General features: G+C 44.9%; 1 protein-coding gene across 8 annotated transcripts in view; it reads left to right on the forward strand.

Annotated features, from left to right (window-relative positions):
- Positions 1-26966, forward strand: part of FRMD4A (FERM domain containing 4A) — a 358272-nt gene that overhangs the window by 167622 nt on the left and 163684 nt on the right. The window contains exon 1 of one of the 8 annotated variants that reach the window (XM_032107897.1): positions 13983-14536. The exons of 6 other annotated variants lie outside the window; for them this stretch is intronic. In XM_032107897.1, the coding sequence (XP_031963788.1) occupies positions 14378-14536 (159 nt within the window). In that variant the 5' untranslated portion in view covers positions 13983-14377. Of the gene's footprint in view, positions 1-13982; positions 14537-26966 lie in introns of those variants that run through there. One more of the 8 variants, XM_032107896.1, reaches the window with a different exon arrangement.

Below are 26966 nucleotides of genomic sequence, written 5' to 3' on the forward strand. Positions count from 1 at the left end.
CCTCTGGTTCATGGATCCTTTTGGCCAATAAGCCTGATCAAAGGGCTTTTTCAGGTAGCTGGTACCATGATCACATGCCCAGCAGCAGCCCCAAACTCAGGAGTTGTGATGGTTTAGTATCAGGTTTAGTTTCCCTCCATAGCCCAGAAGGCAAAAACTTACCTCTCTAAAGTGGAGGTTCCTGGAAGGGCTTTTCAGTTCAGAGGTTGCGTTTCTTGCAAGGTCAGCCAGTGATAGATAATGCAAAGTGGCAGTTTGGGTGTTTGAAATACCTTCCAACCTGTCCCAACCTAAAGTCCTAGTCCTAACTTATCTTCTAGCCAAGACTTATCCCTGGAAGGGCTTAGACATGCCTTCAGGTGGGTTTTAAAATCCAGACATAGAAAGTCTTCAGACTTTATCAGTTCCTGATCGGTACAGGAGATTGATTGAACGTTGCTTCAACAATTTCCTGAACTAAAAGCATCTTCAGACGTCAAGAAGTGCAAAGTATGGCACGTGCCTTTTTCTAGTTCTTAATTTCTTGATCAATCTTTTCATCCATTTAAGTCGGGATAATGTCAGTGTTTGGAAAAAAAATCAAAACGAAACAGTGGGTGAGCAGCAAATTTACACTTCATAGATTTTTTCCATTTTCACTCTAAAGCCTTCTTTGAGGCAGACCAGACACCAACACAAACCTGTTAAACACCAGAAGTGACTTCAGTGAAGCTCACAAGCACCAGGGCCCCCCCAGCCAGCCTGGTGGAAATCATGGAAAAGGCTGTTCTGACCAAAAGGGAATCTGTTGTGTAGGTAGTCAGTCACACAGTTCCTATTTTGCTGACTCAAGTTCAGAAAGTTGGATTGAGATTTCAAACACATTTCCAAACTCGTGGCCAAACTTTCCGTCTGAGCTTAGCTTATTTCCTGGTGAAGTATATATTATCCTCATTGTCTCAGTCATTTCTAATGGCTTGAAAGAAATGGTGATTTTTCATCCCACAAGAAAATGGATGTGAATGATTCTTACATTTTAATTGGTTTTTTTGTTGGGACCAAAGTTTCACGCTCTCCAAATTGCATAGGCAAGGAGTACAATTAGTCTCTGCTTCCCAAAGATTGCACATGAAAAGCTTCAGGAAAGACAATGGACTGCAAATGACGCCATTTAGTCACCCGCACACACTCTACAAACCAGCTGTATTTCTGGAATATATTTAGAAGGTGCAATTAGGGTTGTGCATGCTTTAAAATAAGTGAGCAAGCTTCTTAATTAAGGTTGAAAATCATTTTAGTTTCCAGTACTCCCTCTGTAAAAACCACCAATCTTGATGGGGTGGGACCACGGGTATCTACTTTCTCTCCAAGTTTTGCATCAACACAGATTAGGTAAACTCTGTGTGAAATAGCTAAGGACTGATAACCTGCAATTAATGTTGGGGCACTAAGCATCTACCCTTTGGGGATCTATGTGCAGAACAAGTACCATTTTGCAGTTTTACTGTTTTAGTTCAGAATAGAAATCCCTGCAAGAGTGAATCAAATCAGCCTTAACTCAAAAGTTCCTGCCACAGGGAGTTTCCACCCTGCCAGCTCCCAACAGAGGAGTGATGAGATGAGACGTGTTTTGGAGAAATTCAACTAAGAGAGATTAAAGGTAGGGGTTGGTGTCTTTACTAGTGTGTGTTCCTCATGTTGGCTTCCATCCAATTGTACCTTCAGCCAGCCTATGTTTACAAGTTCATCATAATAATTTTTATTACTGTTTTAGGACTCTTCATTACTCAAAGAAAAGAGAGCAATATGTGTCTTCTGGTGACAACTCATCCCAATATCTTCAGAGGCATTGTCCCCCAAGTTGAACCAGAGTAGGTTTAGACTGGATGCTAGGAAAAAGTTCTTCCCCAAAAGGTTGGTCAGGCATTGGAACAAGCTGCTCAGGGAAGTGGTAGAATCACAATCCCTGGAAGTGTTCAAAAGCCTTGTGGATTTGGCACTTGGGGACATAGTTTTGTGGCAAACATGGTGGTTCTGGGTTAACACTTAAGCTTGATGATCTTAGAGGTCTTTTCCAATCTTAATGATTCTGTGACTCTACATGTATGACTCCAGTAGATGCAAGGCAGGTGCCAAGCAGCAGAGCCCTGTGCTCCAGCCAAGTCTCTGTGTCCTTGAGGCTGTGTCTACAGAAACAGTTGTTCAATTTTAAGATATTCTGTGTTTGAGTTTTTGGTGCGGGGGCTCGTGGTGCTCACTGTTTCTTTTGGAGACATCTGTCTCCCGTGAGCCTGAGGGAATGTCTGAACCTGCTCTGAAGGACAGATACACGACCATATTCTGGAATAGTGTCCCATATTTACATGCTTTCAGGCTGTGGGTACCAGAAGCAGATAACTGAGTCTGTGCCAGTGGCTTGATAACAGGCCAGATACCTCACCTGAGAACAGGGCATCTACGGAGGTATGAAAGGGACTGGATCCTATACTTGTACCCTCTCCAAATGCCTATCCTTCTCTGCAGGATAGGTTTAATTTGACATTCAAAGAGATGTGTGTCTCATGTCAGTTTCTCTGCACAAATACCCATATATTTACTCTATCTGAAAAAGATGCTGAGGTTTGCCTGGGTAAGAGCACTGTCAGAAGCTCAGGGGAAGAGCACAGGTCAGTGACCTCCCCCCGATCAATGTGATCCATGAGAAATTGTCACTATTCAGAGTGGAGAATGCCAATGTCCTTTTTGTCCTCCACAGTAATCCAGAAAAGCTCTCCAACATCTTGCTTTTGTTAACTCATTTGCTATAGATTCCATAGGCACAGTACATCTCTTACCACAAGGCTTGTTCTGCATGGGTTGTAATATTATCCATGATGCTTTGGAGCGTCTTAGGAAGCTGAATGGGTTCAGCAACAAGTAACTTTCTGTCTTTCAGTCTTCTCTTAATGCACCTGCAGACAGGGGGAGGAAGATGATCAAGGTTAAAACCCTACAGGTAGTTTACCCTCATTAAAGATCCAGATTTTCACAAAAAAACAAGAAAAGTGAATCGCCAATGTTTCGCAGTCTCTCCTTTCCTCGGAGCTGACTTCAAAGCTGTTACTGTTGCCTGAGGGCAGAGCCTGGAGTTCCCAATATTTGAAAACACCATCCAAGAAAATCTGTCAAGGCCAATATGATAAACAGGCTATTGCAAGAGGGGAATTTGGCAATCCTACACTACAACTTAAAATTATTCCTTATAATGTATTGGACTTTATACATTACAAGGCTCCACAGACACCGACCCTCTGCAGACCTCTGCAAGACCCAGGCAGTGCCATTGCTCCCAATTGGCAGCCAAGATGCTTTCAGGGTAAAAGCCAAGGTGAACTGCCAACAGCCTGCAAATCTGGGAGTGTTTGATGCAGGATCAAACCCCAGTGTTCCCATTAGCTGGAAGTGCAGATCCACATCCCCTTCCTCCCTCTCCAGCATCTCTCCACCCAACTCATGCCTGCAAACCACACCAGAGACTGGGAGGAGGCTTTCTAATTTTCATAATTTCCACTCTGAAATGTTGGAAAGCTTCCTTTTTCCATCCTGGACTTTGTTGTAATGCAGGCATTGTGTATCCTCCCGTAAACTTTCAAATGCACCAATAGTGGCAGTTTCCTGCAGGAGAAATACTTGCTGTAACTGAAGCAAACAGGGTTTGCTTCAGTTACAGCAAGTGGGAACCTGGCCAAGAAGGGTCATAAAACCAGAGGACGTTGATTTTTAAAAGCACAGTTATGTTAGTGCGTTCCAATGTATCCAATCAGTCACTGGAGAGCAGTTAAAGTGGCCTTGGGGCCAACCTCCAGCTTCTGGAGAATGGTGTCAGGGGAAAGACAATTAGGCTGATGCCAGTGGATGACCTAGCCCCCTTTTCCTGACAATCAGTCACAGCAGACTTTGTGGTGCTGGCCAGGCTCTCGGTCACAGAAGTATTTTGAAAGCTTTTCATTCGTGAGCTTTGTTTCATACTAATCCATGAACGCTGTTATCCACCCTAGACTGGGAGGGAAATTGCTGAAAGATCTAGGACAAGGGTGTAGGCAGCAGAAATGTTTTCCTGCAAAGGCCAAGAGATACCTTGGGGTCTCTGAACATCCCTTATAGCCCCCAGCACTAGTGTTTTCTCTGAAATCAGCACCTTTTTCCCCAGGAATCCTCTGTGTAAGGGACTCAGGGCGAAAGAACCCCATTTTAGAGGGAAGGGAGCAACACGGTTCTGAAATCACTGCCTCTTAGAGACACTGCAGATGGAAACCCACAAATCCAGACACCCTGAATCACGTGAAGATGGATCAGGCATCTTGTGCAGCCCAGGGTATCTACTGCCTCAGTCTTGCACTCAGCCCCTCTCCCTTGAGGTCAGTGCTTTGCAAGGAGAGACTGCAGGCCTGACCTCAAATTCCCTGGGCACCAGCCTTTGAGAAACCTTCTGCTGTTTCTGTTTCATAACGATTGCCCACTGGGGAGGCACTGACCAACTCTCCCTCCTGGTTCCTAGCTTGAAAAGCCAAGAAATACCAACATAAAAAGGTCCACATTCTCTTATCCTGGAATGAACTGACTACGTCTGGTCACACAGGGACAGAGCCCAGAATACCATCTACATGGGCTTTTCTTTCCCATGACAAGTTTCCCAGTCAGAGCTTGAATAAACATTAGGTCATCACCAATTTATAATGGCAGAGGTTTATGTCTCTCTTGATCACATTTTTATAGAAGCAGAAATAAACTTCCATTCTAGCTATTTTACCCATATCTGAATCACTCTCTGACAAAACCAAACACACTATTTTGAAATCAAACAGATTCACAGTGGGTGTTCCCTGCGAAGGCAGTGATTCTTGTCTGACTGCTGCCTTCAGTGTTGATTTTGGTGGGCTTCAGACATAAATCTTCCCAAAGACCATTTCTCTCACTGCACAGAATAAGAGCCCCATTGTTACAGCAACGATGCATTTGGGACACATCTCCATGGCTCTTTAGACCAAGGCAGACACTTAATAAGGCTGTTCTCATAGCTGAGTATCCTTTTTCATCTCCTTTCCACGATGGAGCAGAATAGTCCCAGGTACTGTACCTGGGAAAGGTGAGGGTGATTGTTGCTCTCTGTCCCCTCTTCTTGGTGGAGCAATGGTTTGGAGGAGCATTTATACTGAGATCTAGGCAGAAGCACCTCAACAGAAATGTGCAGTCATTTATGCTCCTTCTGAATCCTGAAATAAACCAAATGAGGCAAATTAGGACCAACTTTGTCTTTAAGTGCCTGGCTCTCACTAGCACCTCGGTCTATGAAGGAAGTTTTCCCTGGCTTTTCAAAGTTGTGACATGGCTTTGTCAATTGATGCCTGTCCATGATAAGGCTGAACCACCACTCTCAGAGCCCTTCAGAGGGGGTTCCTCAACCCACATGTGCATGGCTTATCAAGGGCAATGGACCATGCACCACTGGTGCTGTCTGTGGGGTGAAGGCAGTGGCGCAGGGACCAAGGGCAGCTCTCTGTCCTAGACAGAGGTGGAGTGGGAGCCAAAACAGGACAACACAACAACAAAAATCATGAGTGCAGCTCAAAAGACCTTCAGTCCCATGGGATCTTCATGTCTGGGTAGAGATCATGCTGTGTCTGAGCTGCATCTGGAGTTGGGGAGGGTGTGTGGGACCTACAGGAGAGGACATGGTGTGGCATTCCAGGCTGACAGGGAGGGCCTGGTGGAAATTGCCCAGAAGAAATGAGGGCAATCTTGCATGTGGTTCAAAGTGGATGGCATGGATAGAATATATGGCTCTAAGCAGTGAAGCAGTGAATTTATTGCAACCACATAAGGCTATTCAACTTGTGAACAACATTAGCTGGGTTTTGATCACTCCTTTTTTTCTGAGCTACTGTGGCGCTTGGGCAGAACTTCCAAGTTCATCATTCTCCTAAAAGTTCCTATAGTTGTTTTCCTTAGACTCAAGACTTCTTTTTAAAAAGAAAATCTGCTATATCCTTCAGCTGCAAGTGATTTAATAGCTTTTGGCTTTGTGTGATCTGAATATTTTCTTGTTCTCTTGCTTTGCAGCTGTGACCTACTTAATTACAAGCAGGAAACAAGCCCCAGAATCATTAGACTTTCTGCCTGTCTTGTAGAAGGGGAAAAAAATAAAAATCTATGTTCTTAAATACTAGGATGTCCTTCTTAATAACAGGAAGTCGAGCTCCAGATAGCAACAGTGAACATTTGAATTCTTTGTGCATCAAGATAAGAACAGCAAAGAGCTTATGGGTTTTATTTTTTATGTCATGGATGTTTTGGGAGCAGGGGAAATGACAGCCTCTTCTAACAGCCAAAATGGGAATGAGTCATAAATTTCTAAATCAAGAGCGTAAATCCTCTTTGTTTTAGGTTCTGAACAGCTTCAGTCTGCTCTGACCATAGAGACAATGAAATGACTGACTTGCTTCTTCGATCCAGCAGCTTTCGATCTATTTTATCCTCTTTTCAGGAAGTATGAGCAAACAAGCCAGACAGTGAGTTAGGATCCCCCATGGCAAACCATCAGGTTGGAAGACAGAGCATGAGAGGGTTTGATTAACTTCTCTCCACCTCTGCAGGAGTCTGGGCTACTATTTATACCTCCTGAAACTCAGTACCCCATCTGGAAATGCTGGTGGGATAGCAGCTTTAGAAAGCAACCAGAGAAAAGGAAAGCCAGGACTGCCAGCCTCTGAGACTGGCTGTCCCACAGAGGCACTTCAACCCCCTTGTCCCTGTTTATCAGAGCCCTGGTAGCAGCTCAACAGTACAAATCTCCCAGTGCATCATGAAGCAATAGAAGCTGATGTTTGCTCAGGGTTTTAAGCCAACCAGCAACAGAAGTGCAAGTTATCCTCTTCTGTCAACTGTGCATGCATTATCACTGCAGATGGCATGGATCCAGCACTGTCCTACAACAAATGGAGATTTTCCATTAGCAGGAGCCACAGGGGTCTGCGTTTCAGGAGCAAACAGGGTAGAGGTCAGCTCTTATGCTCTACTGAGAAGGTCTAACTGGTCCCAGCTGGGGAGATGTTCTCAGCATGAAGATCTGCTGCCATACAGAAATCACCCTCTGTTGACTCCTGCATTTCCCATCTGCAGATTAATTGTGCTGTGGTAACAGAAACAACCCAGGAGCCCCATGTGATCCAGCCCCAGTGCAGATGCTGTGAGTGAGTGTGCAAGCGTGTGCACACACAGGGCTTTGTGGTTTTAGCAGCCCAGTGTGGCTCAGTCTGGGACATCCCCTTCCTCCATGGCAGCCTCCCTACACACACTTAGCATTGCCTGGATGTGTACAGCACTATTCCCACAGGGAGCACACACATATATATCCAATCTTCACCTCAGGGAACATTTATTTACCCATAGTTATGCTCATTTTGCTAATCAGTGTAGGAGCTTTCAACATAGAGGGTACATTATCGACCCAAGATATCTTAAGTATTTCTGCTTTTTGTTGCATAACTCTGTGGAACATGACCAGTTGGCTTTCTAGAATACTTGTTTACTTTTTAATGTGAAACAGTTCCCCTGAGACTTCAGGTCACCTGACAAATGTCAGTGAATTAATCTATTGAGGAAATGGAGACCCATAAAGCTATGTGACTCTTTTAATGCTGTTCAAGAAAAGGATGACTTTTCTGGAATAGGACCAGATCCCTCCTCATTTTCACTCTGAAGGTTATATTTGACCTGCTTATCTTCCTCTCTGTGCAGTGACAATTACATCCTAATCTGCAATATCATTATTTACTAGTAATGATTTTTTAAAAGGAGCTTTGGAATAAATTAAGTATACATTCTTTATTTTAGGCCGGAACAGACTTTCCAACCCATAAGCAAGATCAAACATGAGAAATCTGGACCACTGATTTTCTAAAATATGTTCCCTTTGCCCTCTTTCTTTTTAATGAAATGCTCACCCTTGTTTGTGAACAGAAAGGACTTTGTATCAGTCATTGAAAGCAGCAAGTGTTACCACTGGGTCTGAATCAGGCAGATACTTAAATATATCTGCAGGATAAGTTGTAAGAAAATGTTCTGCTGCAATGGGCCATTTGTGCTCTGTGTAGGCTTGTTTTGCATGGACAGCAAGGCTGCCCTTCATTAAATTATCCACCATGCCATAGGGCAGAACTACAGACTGCCTGTTCATGAGGTACCAGATTTGTCTCCTCTCCCAGGCAAATACTGCCAGTTAAGGGACACCTGCAACATGAAAATGTGTGTCCTCCAAACCACAGCCCTCAGCCAAGGCCATTGGGACAGCTTGACCATCACCTGATAAAGGGTGGGGAGCACAAGATAAATATATAATTCAAAATTATATGAACACATACACAACAGGGGAACCTCTCATAAAGAATCATAGAAAGGTTTGGGTTGGAAGGGACATTAGTGATCATCTAATTCTGGTCCCCAAAGGCAAACACTTGCTCCAGTCACCAAAGGAATAAGCAAAAGCTTGAAACAAGAAGGGTGTAACTGCACAAGTGTGTGACTTCTTCTGTGAGCAGTCAGGCATGTTCAATCTGCAGTTTGAGATTCAGACACAGGTTTGTCTCAGGCTCATGTTGTTTCACCCCTGAACCTTGTCAGAGGCTATTTTAGACATTGGTGAATAACATGGAAGGAAAACAGCTCAGCTGCTGGGTGAGCTCTAGGCTGTTTCCTGTTCATACATGCCTCACAAGCAGGCTGTGATTTTTTCTGTTTTCTTCTGGCCAAAAATAATTCTCCCGGGCATTTCTGCACATAATAGCAGAGAGCAGGGTGAAGATGAACCTTGTGGTGATGGGCATGTGCAAGCATGTGCTGCTTTCATTGGAGAGCCCGGTCACAGGACGTTACAGTGCCCAGCGGGATCAGAGTTAATCATAAGCTTGGGTTTCCAAAGTGAATAATCGTATTTAAGATCTCACCATTCACTTTCTGTGGCTGTTCTGCACTATTTCCTTAATACATTGTCCTGACCTACATCCCCTCCTGCAGACTCATTCACCACGGCATCCATGGAGAAAGAGGATTGAATAGCAAATCTCTGCACAATCTCTTCCACGTTTCTGCATAGTAGAAGTGAAAATCACTTCGGCTGGTGGAATATTAGGGACAAGTACAAGCCCTGCTTTATAGGATTCACCTACTTTTAAGCCTTGTGAAATCACTAACACAAGTTACTTTAGGAAATGAAATGTGTATTATTTGAGGAGATGACATACTCTCCTCTGCCAGTCAATAAAAATCTCTCTGGAGTGAGGATACGAACAGCCTTACGCAGAAGGAGCTGCTGTTGGCATAATGATAATATTTAGCACTACCAGAGCACTTTACATTTTCAAAGAGCTTTAGAAATGTTATGATCAAGGTGGATGACTGGAATAGTAAATTTTCATTCTGTTATTACTGTGAAGCAGCAGTTCATTTCATTATGGAACATTTTAGGCCATATGGACTCGTGAGAACATCTTGAGGAAATTGGCCAGGATTTCTGACTCATAATCTTTGTCCTAAAATGCAACCAGCAGGGAAGTCTTCAGTTTCTTGAATTTTCTCTGCAGGAAAGTTTTAGGGCTGTCAGTGGTGGCAGATCAAGAGGGCCACAGGGAGACTGTTCATATCTGTGGTTTTGGAAGCATGTGGAAGGTGAGAGTTAGGAGGTAACTGAAGCAGTGCAGGCACAGGCATCATGTTTGCATGGGGCAGCATATCTCTGGGCTGATGCTTCCAAGAAAAACTTCTTGTCTAACAGTTCCAGAGAGGTGACCTAGGGGTGTTGGTGACTCCTCTTCAAGTCTGTAAAGGTTCAGGCATGATCACTGTCCAGATGTCGTGGCCCAGCCAGACTGAGGTCACAATCTTTTAGCAATCCAAAATTAATGCAGAGCCAACTGTTAGCTGATCAAAGCTCTCAGCAGATCCAGTGTGGACATCTACACTTTATTTTCACTCCTCTTAGATTTGGGGGTGAGTTTCCTTTGCCTAGAGCATATATGCTGTATAATAGACCTCAAGGTCTCAGGATTTGCTTCTTCAACTCAAATGCCATTCCCAGTTCCTTCTAAACCCTTCCCTCAAAGCTTTCATTATATAGACAAAGCACAAAAATACAAGAAATAGAGCTAATAGTATGCAGTCCTTGCACTCTGGGAAGCTCCTGCTGAACAGACAGAAACCCTCCATGATCCCTCCTTGGATGGCAGCAAGGTCACACGTCAGGGGAAAGACAGAGAAGCCCAGATGAGTCAGCATGAGGAATGACAGCACCTTGACTTGGGTGGAAATAGGGCACTCAGAGGCTCACGTTCTCAAGTGGATCTGGTGCACAAGGACCATTTGGAAATCTTGGAACTCTGTGGTTCAGTGCAGCTACAGGAGAGAGGTCACTGCTGCAAGTCCCCACCGAGTGCCCTGGCTCTGCCTGGGTACATACGAAGGGAGAAGGGTGGCTCCTTATCCATGTGTTTGATAACTTGGCAGTGGGACATCCCTTAACTGTTCCCATCATATCACACATGACAACGATGTGCCATTAAGGCACAAGGAGAAAATTGCAACTAGTTAAATATCTCAAGAAAGCATCTCCATCATAAGAAAGCATGAAGCTGTGACATGAAAGGGAACTCTGGGCACAAAGCTCTGACAACATTAATCCTCTTTACATTGTAGAGAAATAAAGATTAAAAAGGGCCATGAATTTGAAATAGAACCTAAAAGACCACATTGGGCTGGAGCTGCAGGGACTGGGGCCATGTGTGGAGCAGAAACAGGATGTTTCTGGTATGTCTACAGCAAGCCAAAGGAAACTGCCTCCCACCCGGCACGTCCTTCTTTCAACCAAACACATCCACACCCATCAGAAAGTGGTGGGTAGAGGTTTACTCTAGAGCCTGTTGGAGAGAGATGCTGAACTGCTCTTTCCAAGGCCAGAATATACAAAGGTGAACATGGACCTGTCTCTCAAGCTCCTGGTGCAGGCAGCACCCACCTACACCAGTGCACGGCAGGGATTTGCAGGGTCTGCAGAGAGGAGGAGATGCCTGCAGGGCTTGGGATGGGAAATCCACCCCCAGCCTTCAAGTCCCAGTGACAGTCCCATGAAACAACACAGCAGCCCAAGGGGGGTTGGTTTTTTGCCTTTTTTTCAAGGGAAGTAAGGAGCTATTTTTATAACCTAGTAACAGCCTTTGGACTGTCAGTAAAATGTGGGAGGTTTCATAGTAAATGTTTTGGCTGACATTTTCTCAGAAACAGCGGGAAATAATCAGCACATAATTAGAGAGGAAAAGACCTGCAAATTTCTATAGATCTATGTAGAGTGCAAAGGGCTTTTTTTGTCCTAATTTACCTTAGTGAAGGGGAAGTTGAGCATGTTTTATAAAACTGTAATATGATTTTACAGAAATTGCTCAAATGGTACACCAGTGGAAGAGCCAAGCTGCCAATTCTCAGTAATTTTTTCTCCTCTCTTCTGCCATTCCCTGTTGCAATAACCTTTTCTGACCATTTTGGATAAGAAAGAGCACATTCTGTGGTGTCTTGCTTGAAAAGAGCTCTTTTGGTAGAGTATCCCTTGACTCTAGAGAGGATGGGCTATCTTCGCCCAAGAAACCTCCACGGTTGCAATTCCCTTGTGTCCTGCAAGGTGGGTGTGCAATCTGTACTCAGGCAGCTTTTACCCTCTCAAAAAATACTTTGTGTCTGGTCAGCAGGAAAACCTCTGCAGGAAACCAGACAATCTGCTCTAATCATGAAGGTAAATCTATCCACTGAAATGTTCACTGGGCCTTCTATAGACTCAAGTGACTCCTAAGGAGACTGCTCCAGTCTATCAGTTAAATAAATACATTGGAGAACTGTTTTCAGAAAGTCTGATTATGTCATCAGCCAAGTGAAAAGGATCCTTCAGAGCTGCCCTCATCTGTTGAGTAATTACTGAATTGGGACAGGGGCCGAAAATCTCCTTTCAGCCGTTAGGAAAGACTTGATGCACATATGGAGCAGCTAATTTTAAAACTGCGGTATATCCTCCATTTCCCCTCCTCTCCTCTTTCCAGAATACCAAAGGAGTTAGGTCACATCCCAGAGCAATCACTTGCTGTGGTTTCTTTTCCCACCTCTGTTTTCCTTTATCAAACACATTTCTTTCTTTTCCTCTCTTGCGCTCCCAGGCAGAGATCTTAAGTATCAGGCTGTAGCCTGGGGCAAATATTGTCTAGTCAAGTAAGATATATATAGATAGATAGATAGATATAGATATAGATATATAAAATTCCTTTCTTCCAAATGTGGCTTTATAATGGAGATGTTTGTGGTCCCTTGTCTACATTGCTGCTAACAGAAGCAGTATGTTACTGAGTTTACAGGCAGGAAAATAACCAAGAGAGAATGAGCATAGGGAGACTACAGCAAAGGCTCGACACCAAGAAAGCAGGCAGGGACAGGGAGAGGAGGAAGGAAAACTGCGCTTTGCAGAATGAATAGCTCCCAACAAGTTTAAAGGAAACATTATTATGATTTTATTACCATATTTTATGAAGCCACTCTGAAAACGAAGTCCTGAAGAAGCAATTAGGCTGAGAACATGAATTTTGCAGCTGTACTTTCCTGGCCCTCCACCTGCCCTGTCAATGAGCTGACGAGCATCCTTGTGCCGTTATCATGACGCACAGCTCGCTTCGTGCCCTTCAGTCCTCAAAGAACAAATTATGGATGGGGTCATGGTGGGACAGACCATTCAGAAAATCAAGCAGATATTAATATTCCTGCTCCTTCCCTATCCAGGGAGTTGAATCAGGGAAGACATTGAGGCTTTTTGGAAATGATGCCTTCTCACCTTTGCTAAACCAGCAGTTTTAGGAGTTCAGTGTGTGCAGGTCCCTCATGATTTCAGCTCAAGCTGTCCTGCCTACCCCTCCAAAAAGTGCCTCCGAGGAAGTGCCTCCATGTAGGCATTCTCCAGCTGACTCCTGTCTGCTCCCTCCAAATTCTGTGGCCTTTTTGCACACGTTCCTCTGAAGAGAGAGTAAAATGAGTGAAAAATAACACTGACAGGCAGCTGTCTCCAAGGGCACTGGCTTGCACTGTGCCTTTGATAAAAATACTTCCAACTTCAGTTTCTCTACCTGGTGATTAAATAGGAAGTAGCACTCATTAGATTCATTTGGAAAATGTCTTGCAACTTAACTCCATGATTTTGTGGTGATTTAACTGAACTGCAAAATCCTCATCTTTCTGTTGTATTTTCACCCTCAATGGACCAGTTCCCTCAGCTGAACTCATCATAGATATTGACAGCATTGAAGTCTCCACCCAGACAAGCTGCTCCTGCAGGGAAACAGGCAGGGAACTGATGTCTTCTCAATACTTATTTTAGGAAGGAATACCAGGAGTGAATCTTTGTATCCATAGACCAAAAAGGGCATTTTGGCATCCAGCTCTTCTGGAACTTTCTCCTGGCCTTGATCATATGAAACCCACCCTTATGAAGGCAAGCTCACCAAGGGTTAAAAATATCTCAGCACCAACTGAATCAGACTGATATTAAAAGGCCATTGTTTAATCCATTTAACTTTCCAAAATATCACCCCCTGGGTAAATAAGGTGCTTTTCAGACTGTTGGCTAATTCTCGTGTAAAGATTAAGTTCTGTTATGAGTCCAAAACACAAAAAGGCTCCAGAACAGACAGCTGGGTGGGAAAAAGACTGGAGTGTAACTGTGCAATGGTGAGTTAACACACGGAACGAAAGGATGAAATGTTACGTGTGGCAGAAGTGCCTTCTCAGATGTTCTTCGGGAGTGTTTGAAAGAGTTAAGTCCAACAGTGGAATGTCTTGGGAATGCTGGCAGACGGAGAGTGAGCGGCTTTTTTCTTCCCTCTGGATGGAGTCCCAGGACTGAGCATGCAAAGTGATGACTTTGGATCCGAGTTTGCTTCTTGGGTCTGCAGCGGAGAGCTGGGAAGTGATGCAGCGTTACCAAGAAGTCCTTTGCAAGGGATGTGCAGATGCCTTCCTAAGTCAGGGGAGGTATTTTTACCTCTTCCTTGCTCATGCTTGGGTGCAGCAGGACTCACTTTGAGAAGATACACAGAGGGAGAAACCACATCCAGAAGGGCGTATGCAAAGGGAGAAAGACACATCCCCAAACAGTTTATTTTGGCTGCTGCTTTTTGTTGTCTGTTTTGGTTTGGTGGTTTGGTTATTTTTTTCCCTTGCTTTTTGTTCTCCTTCTTTGATGGAAATTTCAGTGACTCTTTAACTTTGCAGTTCATAAGGCGCCTTGGGATTAGCTGGTTGCCTCCGAGCAGGGAATCTGGGGTGATTCACCCAGGGTGCTGGCATGGCTGCTGTGCTCTTTGGCTTTGAGGATCTGCTCTACAGCTGGGACAGCCTGGTGTGGAGCCTGACGTCCCGGGCTCTGAGGACTTGCCGCTTTGGAAACCTGAGGGTCCTGCAGCTCATGCTGAAGCCATGGTGCATTTCCAGAGATGTTTATCAGGTAGGGTAACAAAACACCAGGCCAGACCCTCAAACCCCAATGCTGCAGGGGGAAGACCCCCTGGGAGTCTCACGGGGTTCTGTTCCTGTTCTGTTCCTACCAACCACTTTGGGTCCTACACAAGTGGTGGGACAGAGGGGACACTGTGGGGAGGGGAGGGGTGGCAGGAGAGACGTTTTAATTTGGAGGATGGTGATGGGGTCTCCTGTGGTGGAACACAGGTCCAAACTCTCCTTCCCACAGATCAGGGGGGAATAAGTGGAAGCAAATTAAGGTTCAATCTTCTGTATCCCCTTTCTTTGAGCTTTATACTCATAAGTACAACCTTAGCTTTTCTGCATCCTCAGGCTGTCCCTACAGCTGCACAGGAATAATTTATAATCTACCCAGAGGAAAGGATGCCTAAAGGCAGCTAATCTGTGGAAAATGGGCATTTGCAAAGGGTTTTAAACTGTAGTAGCACTAATCCCTAAGTGACTTGTGCAATGCCTTTTGACTGCTTCGTCTTGCAAAGTCCCAGGCATCTGATTGCCTAAAATTTCTGGTTTGCTTGATGTATGGTTTATGTGGTATAGAGAGCTTTGGGGCTTGGATGACTGGCTTCTCTGTAGAGTTACACTAACTGCTTGCAGCTTGAGGTATAGTGACACAGCTCTAATAAACTGTGTGTATTTTTGAGATTGATTAAACTGGGTTAAATAAACTGAACATCACAGAAGGAGCTAGAACGGAATGTCACTTTGAAAAGCAACTCATTCCAGTCCATAGGTGAGTCCAGGTTGCAATGACACTGTAAACCAACCAGCCTGTCTGCTTTTTTTATCAGCTTTAGACAATTGAGGCTAGACATTTATTCTGCTGTGGGGACAAGCCCATTACAATATTTATCATCTCCACAGATTTGTCTAATGCCAGACACTGGAGTGACTGGTATTTGCATTTGGAAAAGGCATTTTCTGTTACTCCCATTTACTTGGTATTTTGTTTTTCCTGTGCTGTGGAAGTCTCCATATGTGAAGCCAAGTCATACAGAAGGCAACAGATTAAAAGCCTGTAGAAATTGCGTGTGTTGGTTTGAGGGAGACCAGGGCAGGGCTCTTAGTAATTTCAGCAAACTTTGAACCAGCTTCAAATCATGCTCTGGTTTCAGCAGACTTCAGGAATAGATTTTATAGTCCTTGGAGTTCAGCAGGCATGGGCAGCATTTTTATTTTAAGTATTTGTTTGTTCCAGAAGATGCCCACAGCCAGTAACACAAACCCATAGCCCAGGGCTTGACTTTGAAACCCCACTGAGAGGTACCACTGTGATGGCTCCAAGTGAACCATGCTGCCCTCCCTGGGCTGTGCTGGCTCTTGGCTGGGGTGAACCCACAGGTCAGTCTGTGCAGAGGCTGCCTATGGTGTGGGGCTGCCCCACCCTCACTCTGCAGGTTGTTTTAGGACCCTGAACCTGAAGCCAATCAGCTCGCATGGGCCTGAGAAAGGGGAGGAGGAAGCAAGAGGGCTCAATGCTGAACCTCATTTTTACCCTCCACCTGCATAAAATCATCCTCAAAAACTAAGGACTTGGTTTACAGATGTGTCCAGATTCTGATTACAGATAATGTACTCCAGCCCATGCACCATGCATCAGGGAATGCCACTGCCTGTGAAGACTCCCAAGATTGGTGTTCTTTCAGCAGATTTAGGTTGCTGTGAACACTGAGCACATCCACAAGTGCACTTTTTCCTTTGCAAAATGCACGGCCTTGAACCGGCCCCCATGGCATTATATCATGATCCTGGCATGTTTATCCTCTTTGCCAGAGTCCCCAGTGAGATGGGACCAGCAAAGGTGCCTCCCTTCCCACCCAAAAAGGCATTAATGCAGCCTGAAAGACCCTCACAGGGCAGGAGGGACTTGAATAGTTGTTTGTTTCTCAGACAGAATCTGTGAACATCTGCAAAAGCTCAGTAAAACCACGTCACTTTATTTGTCAGCGTCCATGAGCTTGCAATTCTTTGGAGAGGATCTCAAATGCTGGGTCAGGTACCAGGAGAATTGCTGCTGGGTGGAGGTTTGTCGGGAAAGGCATCTCATAGCTCATCACTGCAGAGTTCCAGCAGCAGCAGTGTTATTAGCAGCCAGCATGAGCTGATAGCTAACTCTACACTTATGCATATTAATCCTAAAAGCATTTCCTCCAGTAGCCAGCATCCTCCAATTTAAATGCTGGCAGGGTATTTTAGTAGAATATTGCTTGGACAGAAAGCCTGACAGTTTAATCACTTCCCAGAGACAGAAACTTCTTCCACTGCTGATTATTTAGATGAGAAAATAAGCTCTTAACAATGCTAGTTTTTGTTGTAACTATATATTAATCCCTGTTGCTACTGCACCTTGAGAGCAAAGCAGATCAATGTAGGACTTCTGCCTGGTACCAGAACCAGAAAAATCCTAAGAAGAAACATTAAAAAGAACTATTAGTCAATTTTCTATAATTAAGCCAAGCTTTTTCATACTCTGAAAAGTATGTTTTGTGTTTTTCTTTGAGTTAATCACATCTCAGTGCATCTGTGCCTCTGGTGCCATTTGCTGACAGAGAGTTGGGGGTAGCAGAGCAAAGTAGCACACAGCCAGGTTCTGCCTGAGCATGACCCACACTGCTGGGCACAGACCACTGGGGAAAACTCAGCTCCTCCACCAGCAAAGATCATGGTTGCTCAGGTATCGCTCTGACTCAGATTTTTTTTTTTTGTATCCTTGCCCTAGTCTTTTGTCTCCACCATACAAACATTCCAAAACTTCCCAGTTGCCTTCTACTCTCCCATCTACAAAATATGTAAAATCTAAGATAAAACTGTACAGAGAGTACAGTCCAGATTTACTGCCAATACAAGAGACAGTGGGTTCTTGGAAAAAAACCAAGTTCCAGGCATCAACATAATCAGTGTAATTCCGTTATGTGTGATTAGAGAGACTTTGCTTTCTTTGCTCTCAGAAAATCAGCACCAATGCATTAGCAGAGATAGATGGAATAACAGTTGTGGGGTGATGCTGGCTGCAGTGATCAGAGTGGAATCTGAAACACTTCAATCTTCAAATCCAATCTGACACAGCAACTGGAAGCTTGGACTTGCTCAAGCTGCACTCTGAGCAGCAGTCGTTATAAAATAGGTTACAACAATCAAAAATTTGTTCCCTCATTCTTGGTCTCCAGACTGGAATTGTCTCAGGAATGCTGAGTGACTCCATTTTTCACTGTCTGTAAGCAATGCTTTGGTACTCAGGCCCTCTGAGCAGTACTGAGAACTGGAGGCTTTGGGTACCCTGAAGGTACCATCATCTGTCTCCAGCTGCATTTCTTTCCCGGCAAACAAATCCTTCCCCAAGTCTGCTGTGATTCCCAGGGACACATTTGTCTGCCTAGCCTGAAACAAACCTCTTTGCCTTGGTCTGTTTTCAGTGGGGATAATATTCACCAGTTGCTATATTTTAATTGTAGTTAATGCTTGTTATGTTTTAATTGTGTTTTTTGTGATCCACCATGTGGTTTTCTGACTGCATGATCGGAATTCATTTGAAAAAGGAGATTAACAAATAATAAACTTCCAGTCGGGGCTCTCAGACAGTCAGTTGTGCAAGATGTCACCGAGCTGTCGGATGTATTTTTACCAATGCCCAGATGTCTGACTGCTCTGACCTACTAAACAAATGGCCCTGTGAACTAACACACTGCCTGCTTTTGCAGAAATACTCACATTTCAAGAAGTACTGGGGGTGGGCTGGCTTATTATTATGGGATAGGCAGTCAGTTCTGCATTTTAACATCCTGAAGATAATTCACTATTTATTTAATCTCCAAATCCATCAACAAATGTTTTAGTTCCCCGGCTATGCCTGTGCAATGTCAAAGAACATTAGGCAGTGCAGGACCTACATCTACAGTAAAAACGTGTTTATTTGTCTTGACTGTTTAAATTCCCACCAACTGCTCCTACCAAGTCAGAGGCAGACCACTGGATGCAGAGCCATCTCTCAAGGATAGATACCACTCACAGACATTTAATTCCTCACTCTCTGTAGACAGTAGTGCTGTGTACTTTTCTCACACTGCTTCTTATCCACCAAGTGCTTGGAAAAACAGTTAAGTAATTTTACTGCTATAGAAGCCAAGGCACAATCAGATGAAATTACTCATTTCAGGTTATAGGCACAAGTGCAGAATTGTCTGCAGTACCTCATTGCTCCCCAAATGTTCAACTACAGGCAATAGGATTAAGGAAGGAGGTGTGCTGTAAAATTTAGGGGCTGGGTGTTAATCTAAAATGAGGAAGTGGAAAGAGCTTTTGCTGTGCTGGAAGATGTGAATTCATGGAATATTCTATATTTTAGCAAAAAGTGTAATTTTGGCTATTAGGAAGAAATTGTCGGATATAGGGAACTAATTCTTCACTAGGGCAGTGAGGCAGGGGAACAGATTGCCCAGAAAAGCTGTGGATGCCCCATCCATGGAAGTGTTCAAGGCCAGGCTGGATGGGACTCAGAGCAACCTGGTCTACTGGGATGTGTCCCTCCCCATGGCAGTGGGGATTGGAACTAGAGGATCTTTGAGCTTCCTTCCAACCCAAACCATTCTGTGATTCTACTTTCCAGATCCTATAATTTTCACTGAGAAGAATGCACCTCAGGTGTGTTTCCCACAGCATTCCCGCTGCTGGCAATGGGGTGCTAGGTTTTTTCCCCCCAGCTGCCATGGGCACTGGGAGTTAACCTGGAGGGCTTTGGGGTTTCTCCCCCATTCACCTGGTGTTTTGCTGGCACCCTGCTGGGTAGTGCATCAAAAAAGGGACAGACTGTTTCCACTTCATAGTGGACTCTGAGACATCCCCACATCCCCACACCCGTATGAGGAAACATGGTCTTCCTCCCCAAAAAGGAACAGTTTGGGAATTCCATTCTTGTTTCAGCATCATTCTTCACCCTGCTTGCCTCAAAGACATCTTACTATGTTCAAGCACAATTAAAGATTCAGGAGCAAAAGCAGCATTTTGCACGTCTGCCCTGCTGCTGTAAAAGGCTGTGCAAAGCAATGTTGGGCAAGGGGGAGGAAGGAAAGGGCTGAAATGTTAAACACATCATTTCAGATTGGCAAAATTTCCAGGTTTTGATTTATCGCTTCATCACCAAGTAGATTAATGTGGAATTCAAACACAACCAGCTCTTTGCTTTCCTTCCAGGCCTGACATATTAACATTTCCCATTAATCTAGTCAGCTCCAGCACGATGAAGGCTGAGGAAATGGGGGATTAGGCATGTGGGAGTGTTGGGTGGGCAGGGGAAAAGAGCCAACAAAATTCACTTTAGTTAACTAACTAAAGTAAAGAGAACAGGACCTTATTCAAGTCTCAGGTTGTAGCTGGAGCTGTTTCTGACTCCCGTAAAGACAGCAAACCCAGATCCTTTCTCTTCTGGTGCTGGGCAAAAGGGTTTTCAGTGGGGCTGTTGACTTTCTGCTCATAAGGACAATGGTTGATATGGGCACAGGTGCCCCCATGGAGCTGGGCTCGAAGGCCTCTTTTCTGGCCACTGCTCTGTTCTCAGAACATTGTGATGCCCTGCTACAGCTGGGGTTCAGGAGGCTTCAGGCCCTAGGCTTGCAGTCTGCCTAATTCCCACTTTTGTGGGGAAGCAACTATGATTTCTTTTCCCCAGCACTCTTTGCTGATCTAGTCTACAGTCTCTGGAGCTGCCCTGGAGACTTCTCAAACTTTATTGCTACATATTCAAGCATTTATGAGATTTAAACTGCTTCTCTTGGGAAAACAAACAAACAAACAAACAACAAAAACACCCAAACCAACAACAACTAATAAAAATCACACCAAAAAAAAGAGGGAAAAATAATCATCCACCCACAGCTGCAGAAAGGGATAATGAGCCTCACATGTTTCCAAAAGCAGCTCGGGAACTTTTGGCTTGCAGAGTTTCACACCCCATCTTCATTACAGAAGCAAAGAGAGTTAGACAGCGAGAAGAGGGGAGAGAAAATGCAAATGCTAAAAATTCTTTTTTGCCAGAAACCATATCCAACAAACAGAAAAAAGAAAAAATGAGCCTGTGGGGAAACCTCAAGCCATTTCCATTCAAGTTGTCCATGGAGAAAGCACAAGAAGCACTCACTAAGTTCCCACCCCCCGGTATTTTTATAGCACACTGTAAAGTTGCCTCCAGCATTTGATAGAGACTCCTCTTGCCTTTGTGGGGCTGAGAAGGGCTGGGACAATCTGGTAGGATCTGTGCCACTGCCACCAGCCCCACCATAGCCCCTGGGAGCACTGATGTCAGTGGAGGGGCAAAAACCCTTTTGCCTCCTGTATGAACACCTACTCCCCTCCATAGCTTGTGGGGGCTCATCTTCAATTCCACTGTCCCAAGGCAGCTGTGGGACAGGACAAGAGGCACAGGGCTTTCCTGGAGGACAGGGAGAAGCTCCAGAAGTGTGCTGGGCAATGGCTGAACCTGGGCCATTAAGCCACCTCAGGAATTGCTGTGCTGCCTTCCTGTTAAAGCTAACATGGAGCTGCACCAGGCTGGGGCTTGTGCTCACTCATTATTAGCAAACACAACACTCTGGTATTTCCCATGGGCTGAAGCTTGTCCAGGGCTGCTAGAAAATGAGGGGGACCTTAAACCATCATTGACCCTCCTATTTGTCTTCACGTGAACTTTTAGGGATGGTAAGAGGAGACTGAGTGGTCAAGTCTCATGACTGAACTTTTCTTTGTTCAATAAATAGAGCAGCCTCTTAAAAGAGGAGGTGTTCTTGGTGCTGTTTTGCTCCTCTGTGAATTTTTCCAACCTGCCTCCCTGTGAGAAACACTCAACCTGCAGTTCTAGGCTGTTCATGAGAGAGGAGTCTGGGTGCCCCAGTTGTGAACATGGGCAAAGTCTTTCACAGTGTTAAAGCCACTCCACTAATAAATGGGTTAGGATTGCCAGAGCAGCTTATAGAGGCCGCCAGCTTGAGCAGGCACAAGCAATGCTGAGTTGTTCCTAGACAGGGTGGATTTGAGTCTGTCCCAAAGCCAAGCTCTCTTGAAGTCCACCACCAGTGACTTGGGCGCTCCTGTCCCATCTTTGCTTTAGTCTGCAAGGGATAAAAACTGTGCTCTCCACAGGGAATACAATCTGTCTCAGCTGAGACAGCCTCCAGCAGTTCACCCTACTTATAACAGGAATGCGTCTCGCAGCAAGGCAAGGGAAGTACTTTTTGATCCCCCAGGTTTACAGAAGCCAGGTCTGAACTGCTTCTTCCTAGTCTTAGCTATTTTCTGCTCAGTGTCTAGAATCATGAAATGGGATGCATCTTGTATTCCTTTAGTTATCAAAAATTAGGCAATACATCCATGCTGGTTCCTTCCAAGATAGGTGTCTTGTGGAAGTCATTCCCTGGCGGTGCCAAGCCCTTTGTGCGGAGACCAGAAAGAGCTGAGACTGATAAACCCAACTGCATGCTCGAGTATTAAACACCCACAGTCCTGTGGTCTAGAGCTCATTTATGTTGTTCTGACTAAATATATGTCATCCAAGGCCTGGGTGGAAGATTCTGGAAACCTGCAGGAAAGTCAGCGACTGTCAGGACAGTGCCCAGCAGTCCTGTTTGAGTCATCAAGCTTCAGCTTCTGGAGTTAACACAACATGCTCTGTACTGGGACAGGCTCCCAGGAACCTGCTTTTGGTAAAGAGCTTTGCTTCCCCAGAGAGACATTTGTGAACGCTTCAATCCTCTAAAGTAATTGAAAACAGCAGGGAGTTTTGCCTGGAGCATTTTTGTTTGGTTCAACCCCTTCCCCCTCAAAGAGAAATCCGTCTTGAATACATGGCTCACAGTAGCCCCAGAACAGGTCCAGTCCCATCAGGCTCCCATGTGTTTCTTCTCTTGCATAAAAGAACATGATCATGGGGAAAAAATGCTTTTTCCTTCACTGTTGTAACATGCCTTTGAGGCGCCACCAAAGTCCTTGTGCAATGGATGCCATTTCTCTCAGATGTTCTCCTGGAGCAAAGGTGGAGCTGACTGGTGCCACTGAGCCAATCCTGCCCTGTCTGTGTTTGCAGCTGCATCCAAGATGCTGCCATGAATCATCTGTGCTCTTGCAGAAACTCTCTTCACACCCAACCAACAGCATCCAGTTGTTTAGAGAAAAACAGGAGCTCTTTGGAATGGGAGTTTCAGGGACAAAACAGGCTAAATTAGGCACTTGAAAGATGACTCTTTTGTAATAGTGAAAAAAAACAGAACAAAGGCTCTGAAGGCCATCCAAGTGCAAGTACCAGAAGGCACTGAAGTTGAGGGATGGCTTGCATCTCCTCCGTTCCCTCTGTCCCTCCCAGGTTGGATTGAGGAGGATAAAAACCCTGTGCACCTCTGACACCTGCAAGTGGCTACAGGCAACATTTTCACATTAATTACTTCTTAAGTTTAAATATAAAGTTTAAATTTCTAGTGTCCACTCCTTTTGATTCATCTATAAGACTATTCACTTAAATCTCCTATGATTGCATGTGTTCATGAGCTCACAGCAGAGAAGGGTCATTGTTTTCCTAAACTGGAAGCTTATGAGCCCAAGCTGGAGGGAAATTGTTACAGGATTTCAAACCCTGCCTTTTTTCTTCCTCTCCTTTCAGTCCAGGAAACTTTTTTTTAACCATGTGAGTCCACTGAGACTCCAAAACAGCTGACAAAGCATAGTTTTAGCCCAGTCCTATCCCCTGCTCCTGGAGAAGAGCTCTGCATGGCAGCCAGTGCTAAGTCTCAACTACAAAAAGTTATCCAAGGTCAAATTCCTGCATGCTCTGAACTTCCATCTGCCCCCCAATGGGGATTAGTGTCTGTCCAGCACCTGGCAGGAGTCACCCCATGTCTGTAGCATTGCATAACTTGCAAGCCCCATCGTGTGCAGTTACTCACCAGCTTCACTGGTCACTATGCTGCTGGAGCTGCTGAACCCTGGGACTTGAGGGGCTCTCATAAAGCTCCAGGAGGGCAGGAAAGTGGGGTTTACAGTCATTGCAAACCTGCTTTGCCCTGCTTCCATGAGGCCTGATCTCAACCCCTCTGTGTTCTGGGGCTTAACACATTTGTACAGTCACTTCCGTGCCAGTAAAGAGGTAGCTGATGATGAAGAGACTTGATTGAGGGCTGGGAATCCTTATGTTACTGTAAGTTGCTGTACTTGGGTTGACCTCTGCTTTTTTCAAATGTTTTTTTTTAATATTCTTTAGAGCCCCACAGCCACGGGAGCCTAGATTCATGCAGGTCCTCATGTGCACAGCCACAGCTGAGACAACAACTTTGAGTATCGTCAGGGCTAAAGGCTGAGCTGGGCTTTGCAAAACCTCAGGTGATCAATCAGGGGTTATGCAAAACCAGGCTGCAAATGAGAAACAGTTTGTGCCAGACAAATTATATCAGAGCAGCCACTGGGATGAGGAGGTAGCGAAGGAGGAAGGGGAATAAGCAGCACAGGAGTTGGGTAATTTCTAATTAAAGTGAGAATAGAGCCAGTGTTCATCTCAGAAAAGAGAGGTTCTGGGAAGTTCACTACATCGCATATTCTCAGGCATTCGTCATCTGAAATGTCTTTTAATTGCCACTATTATATCATATCACAAACATTCTTGTGATTTATCAGTCATAACCTCCTACAAAGGGATTCTTTCATTCAAGCCGTTTTCACGGAAATCTTTTCCCCTTGGATCCCAGTCCTGCAACACACTCAGACCAGGAATCTGGAAGTGGGACATTTTTACTTCTTTTTTCCTAAACACAAGCTGTTGCTTTGCAGACAACATGTTTCAGTAACGGACTGTGTCCCAGTTTCAACTTCTTTCCTCTTCATCCCATGATAATCAGCTCTTAACAGCTCTCCTTCCTCTTATGGTAAAAGCTGAAATGTAAATAATCAGGATGTCCCAAGTGTCAGGAGCCAGCTGAGTCCTGCTAGCCCAGGCCCTGGGTCTCTGACACCAGGCTGCCTTAAACATTTGGCTCAGCCAACAGACTGTATTTATAATGTAAACTCCCCTTGTCAGCTCCTAACTCCTGGCTCCAGTTTTAGAAAATTTAACATTTCTGGGGGTTGTATTTTCCCACCACTTAGTCAAGAGCTGAAATTTTTCCTCTCAGAAAATACACTTGTGTGTCAAAGGCCAACAACCAAAAAAATATCAGTAGTTTTGCAGCCTAAATATAGCACAGAACTGAGATCCTGAATTCCTGTGAAAGAGCCAGTGTAAACAGCCATCGTCTGTGCAACCTGGGAGGGGGCTGCACCCCGAGGATTTTCCTTCATGTTATCGTGCACCGCGGTGCCTGGATGTCCTGGCATGGGTGAGGAGCCCTTTGTGCAGGGACATCCTGCCCAAAGTCATTCCCATCTATGGCCTTCATTACCCAGCCTCAGCAAAAGGCTTCAGAGTCAGCACAGCCTGGAGATGCTGTCCATGCACTGGCTTACAGCTCTGGGTTGTAAGGGCTTGGGTGGGTGGCCTTGATGTGAAAGCCCCAGGTTCAAGTGCTGCCATTGGTTTTGCAAAGGAGTCGTGTCACAGGGATAAGCCATGTGAACACAAAACCAACCACAAGGGATTAGGCCTTGGGTCCTGGCTCCAAGGAATAACCCACTGCCATCTCGAGTGGGAGAATGTATAAACACAAAACTAATCACATACTTACCCATGGATGGTTTAAGAAGCATAAATTCATTCCTGTGATTCATCTCATCTTGGAGTTTGTACATAAAGCAGAACGTTCATGCATAAAAAGTCCCTCCCACCAGTGCTGTCAATAGTGACCAGGAGACCAGTGCTGTCATTAGGTCACGATCCTGAGGGTGACCAGGAGAGATGAATTTGCCTTGCAGAGGTCTAGGATTGCCCAGGACCATCTTCCACCCACTTCACCTTCAGCCTAGGCCAGTGTCTCTCATTTATTAATACACATGGATAATGTCTTAACCATTAGCTGTGGATGGGAAAGACATGATAGCCATTAGAGCTTCCCCTCCCTCTTGCATCTGACTTGGAAGGGCTGGAACTAAATGAAACCTGGCCTGGGAAGTGCAGCAGGGAATACAGCGTGCATGGTGTTGAAATGGTTTGTGAATGCTCAAGGGTTGGCAGAGCTAATTTCTGTCAAAGCTGATAACCACGGGTTTACCGCATCCCTTTTCATTCTGCTAACCCAACTCTCAGTGGATCTCATTATCCTGGAACTCGTTCAAGAATCCCCGTCTCCTCTAACAGGGCTCCAGACACCTTTCAGGTCTCCAGAGATTAACTGATATTAATACAGAGTAGTCATGAGTTTTCTCAGTGGGGCATTTGCTCCTGTGTCTCACAAGTTTGTTGTGTTTTAGGGATGAGTATATTTGGATGGCCTCTTGGGATTTTCTCCAAAGGTTTTTTCAAAGGAAAGGTCTTCTCCAAATCCTTCTGCTCACATGCATCTTTTTGTGGGATGTGCTGTTCCTCTTTCATTCTCATCTACTATTTTCTTTGGTGCAGTTGGGTTGAGTAGCAGGTATGAGACCAGGGCAGGGTGACAAACCAAAAGTGATGACAAGCCTATGGCCTTGGAGAGCTGCAGTACCCCTGAAATGCCATGTAATGGCCTCTTACAGATTCATGCAGACCTGCTTCCCTTCCATCTGCTGTTTCTCCTCTTGCATTCCAGTATTTTTCTGCTCTGCCTATTCCTGCCAGGAGTTGCACCCTACCTCCTGTTCATAAGCAAATTAAAGTGCTTGCAGGTGACATTGCTTCTAACCTCCTCTGAGGCAAAACCCAAATGCCACTCAGGATGCCAAGTGCTGCTTCACAAGTCCATGGTGCACCCCAGGAGTGAGAGCAGCTGAGTGATTGAGCATTGTAGTACAGCAGCTGTGGAGCACGGGACCAGCTATTTGAAGAAGACTCCTCTGTTAGTCGTCACTGACCTCATTTTGATCCCATCAATATGCTCACCCTTTTTATGTTGAAATATCCAGAAACTCTTCCTGCAAAATGAAACACACTCAGAAAAAAATACTCTGAAAGGATTTTGCTGGGCCCTTTGGGGAATCTGCAGAATCACTATCATTTGACAGTTTTCATGGCTGTAAAAATAAAGGGAGTTTTAAATTAGTACCATAAGAGCCATGTGGAATCTGGAGTCAGACTGGGACAAAGCTGCATCTCAAACCAGCAGTTGTTCTGGACTGCAGAGGCTTTTGGGGGGTAGTTGAATGCTGGGAAGTGCTGAATAAGCTGCTTCATTTTTGAAGGAAAAACATGAATAGGAATATTAATTTAAAAGGAGAAATTTGCCTTGGATCCATTGTCCTGGCCTGAGACAAGGACACTGGGCTCTGCATCCAACACTGCCAGGGACACTGTAGGATCT

This window comes from Corvus moneduloides, chromosome 4, assembly GCF_009650955.1.
Source record: "Corvus moneduloides isolate bCorMon1 chromosome 4, bCorMon1.pri, whole genome shotgun sequence".
NCBI classification, from domain to species: Eukaryota; Metazoa; Chordata; class Aves; order Passeriformes; family Corvidae; genus Corvus; species Corvus moneduloides.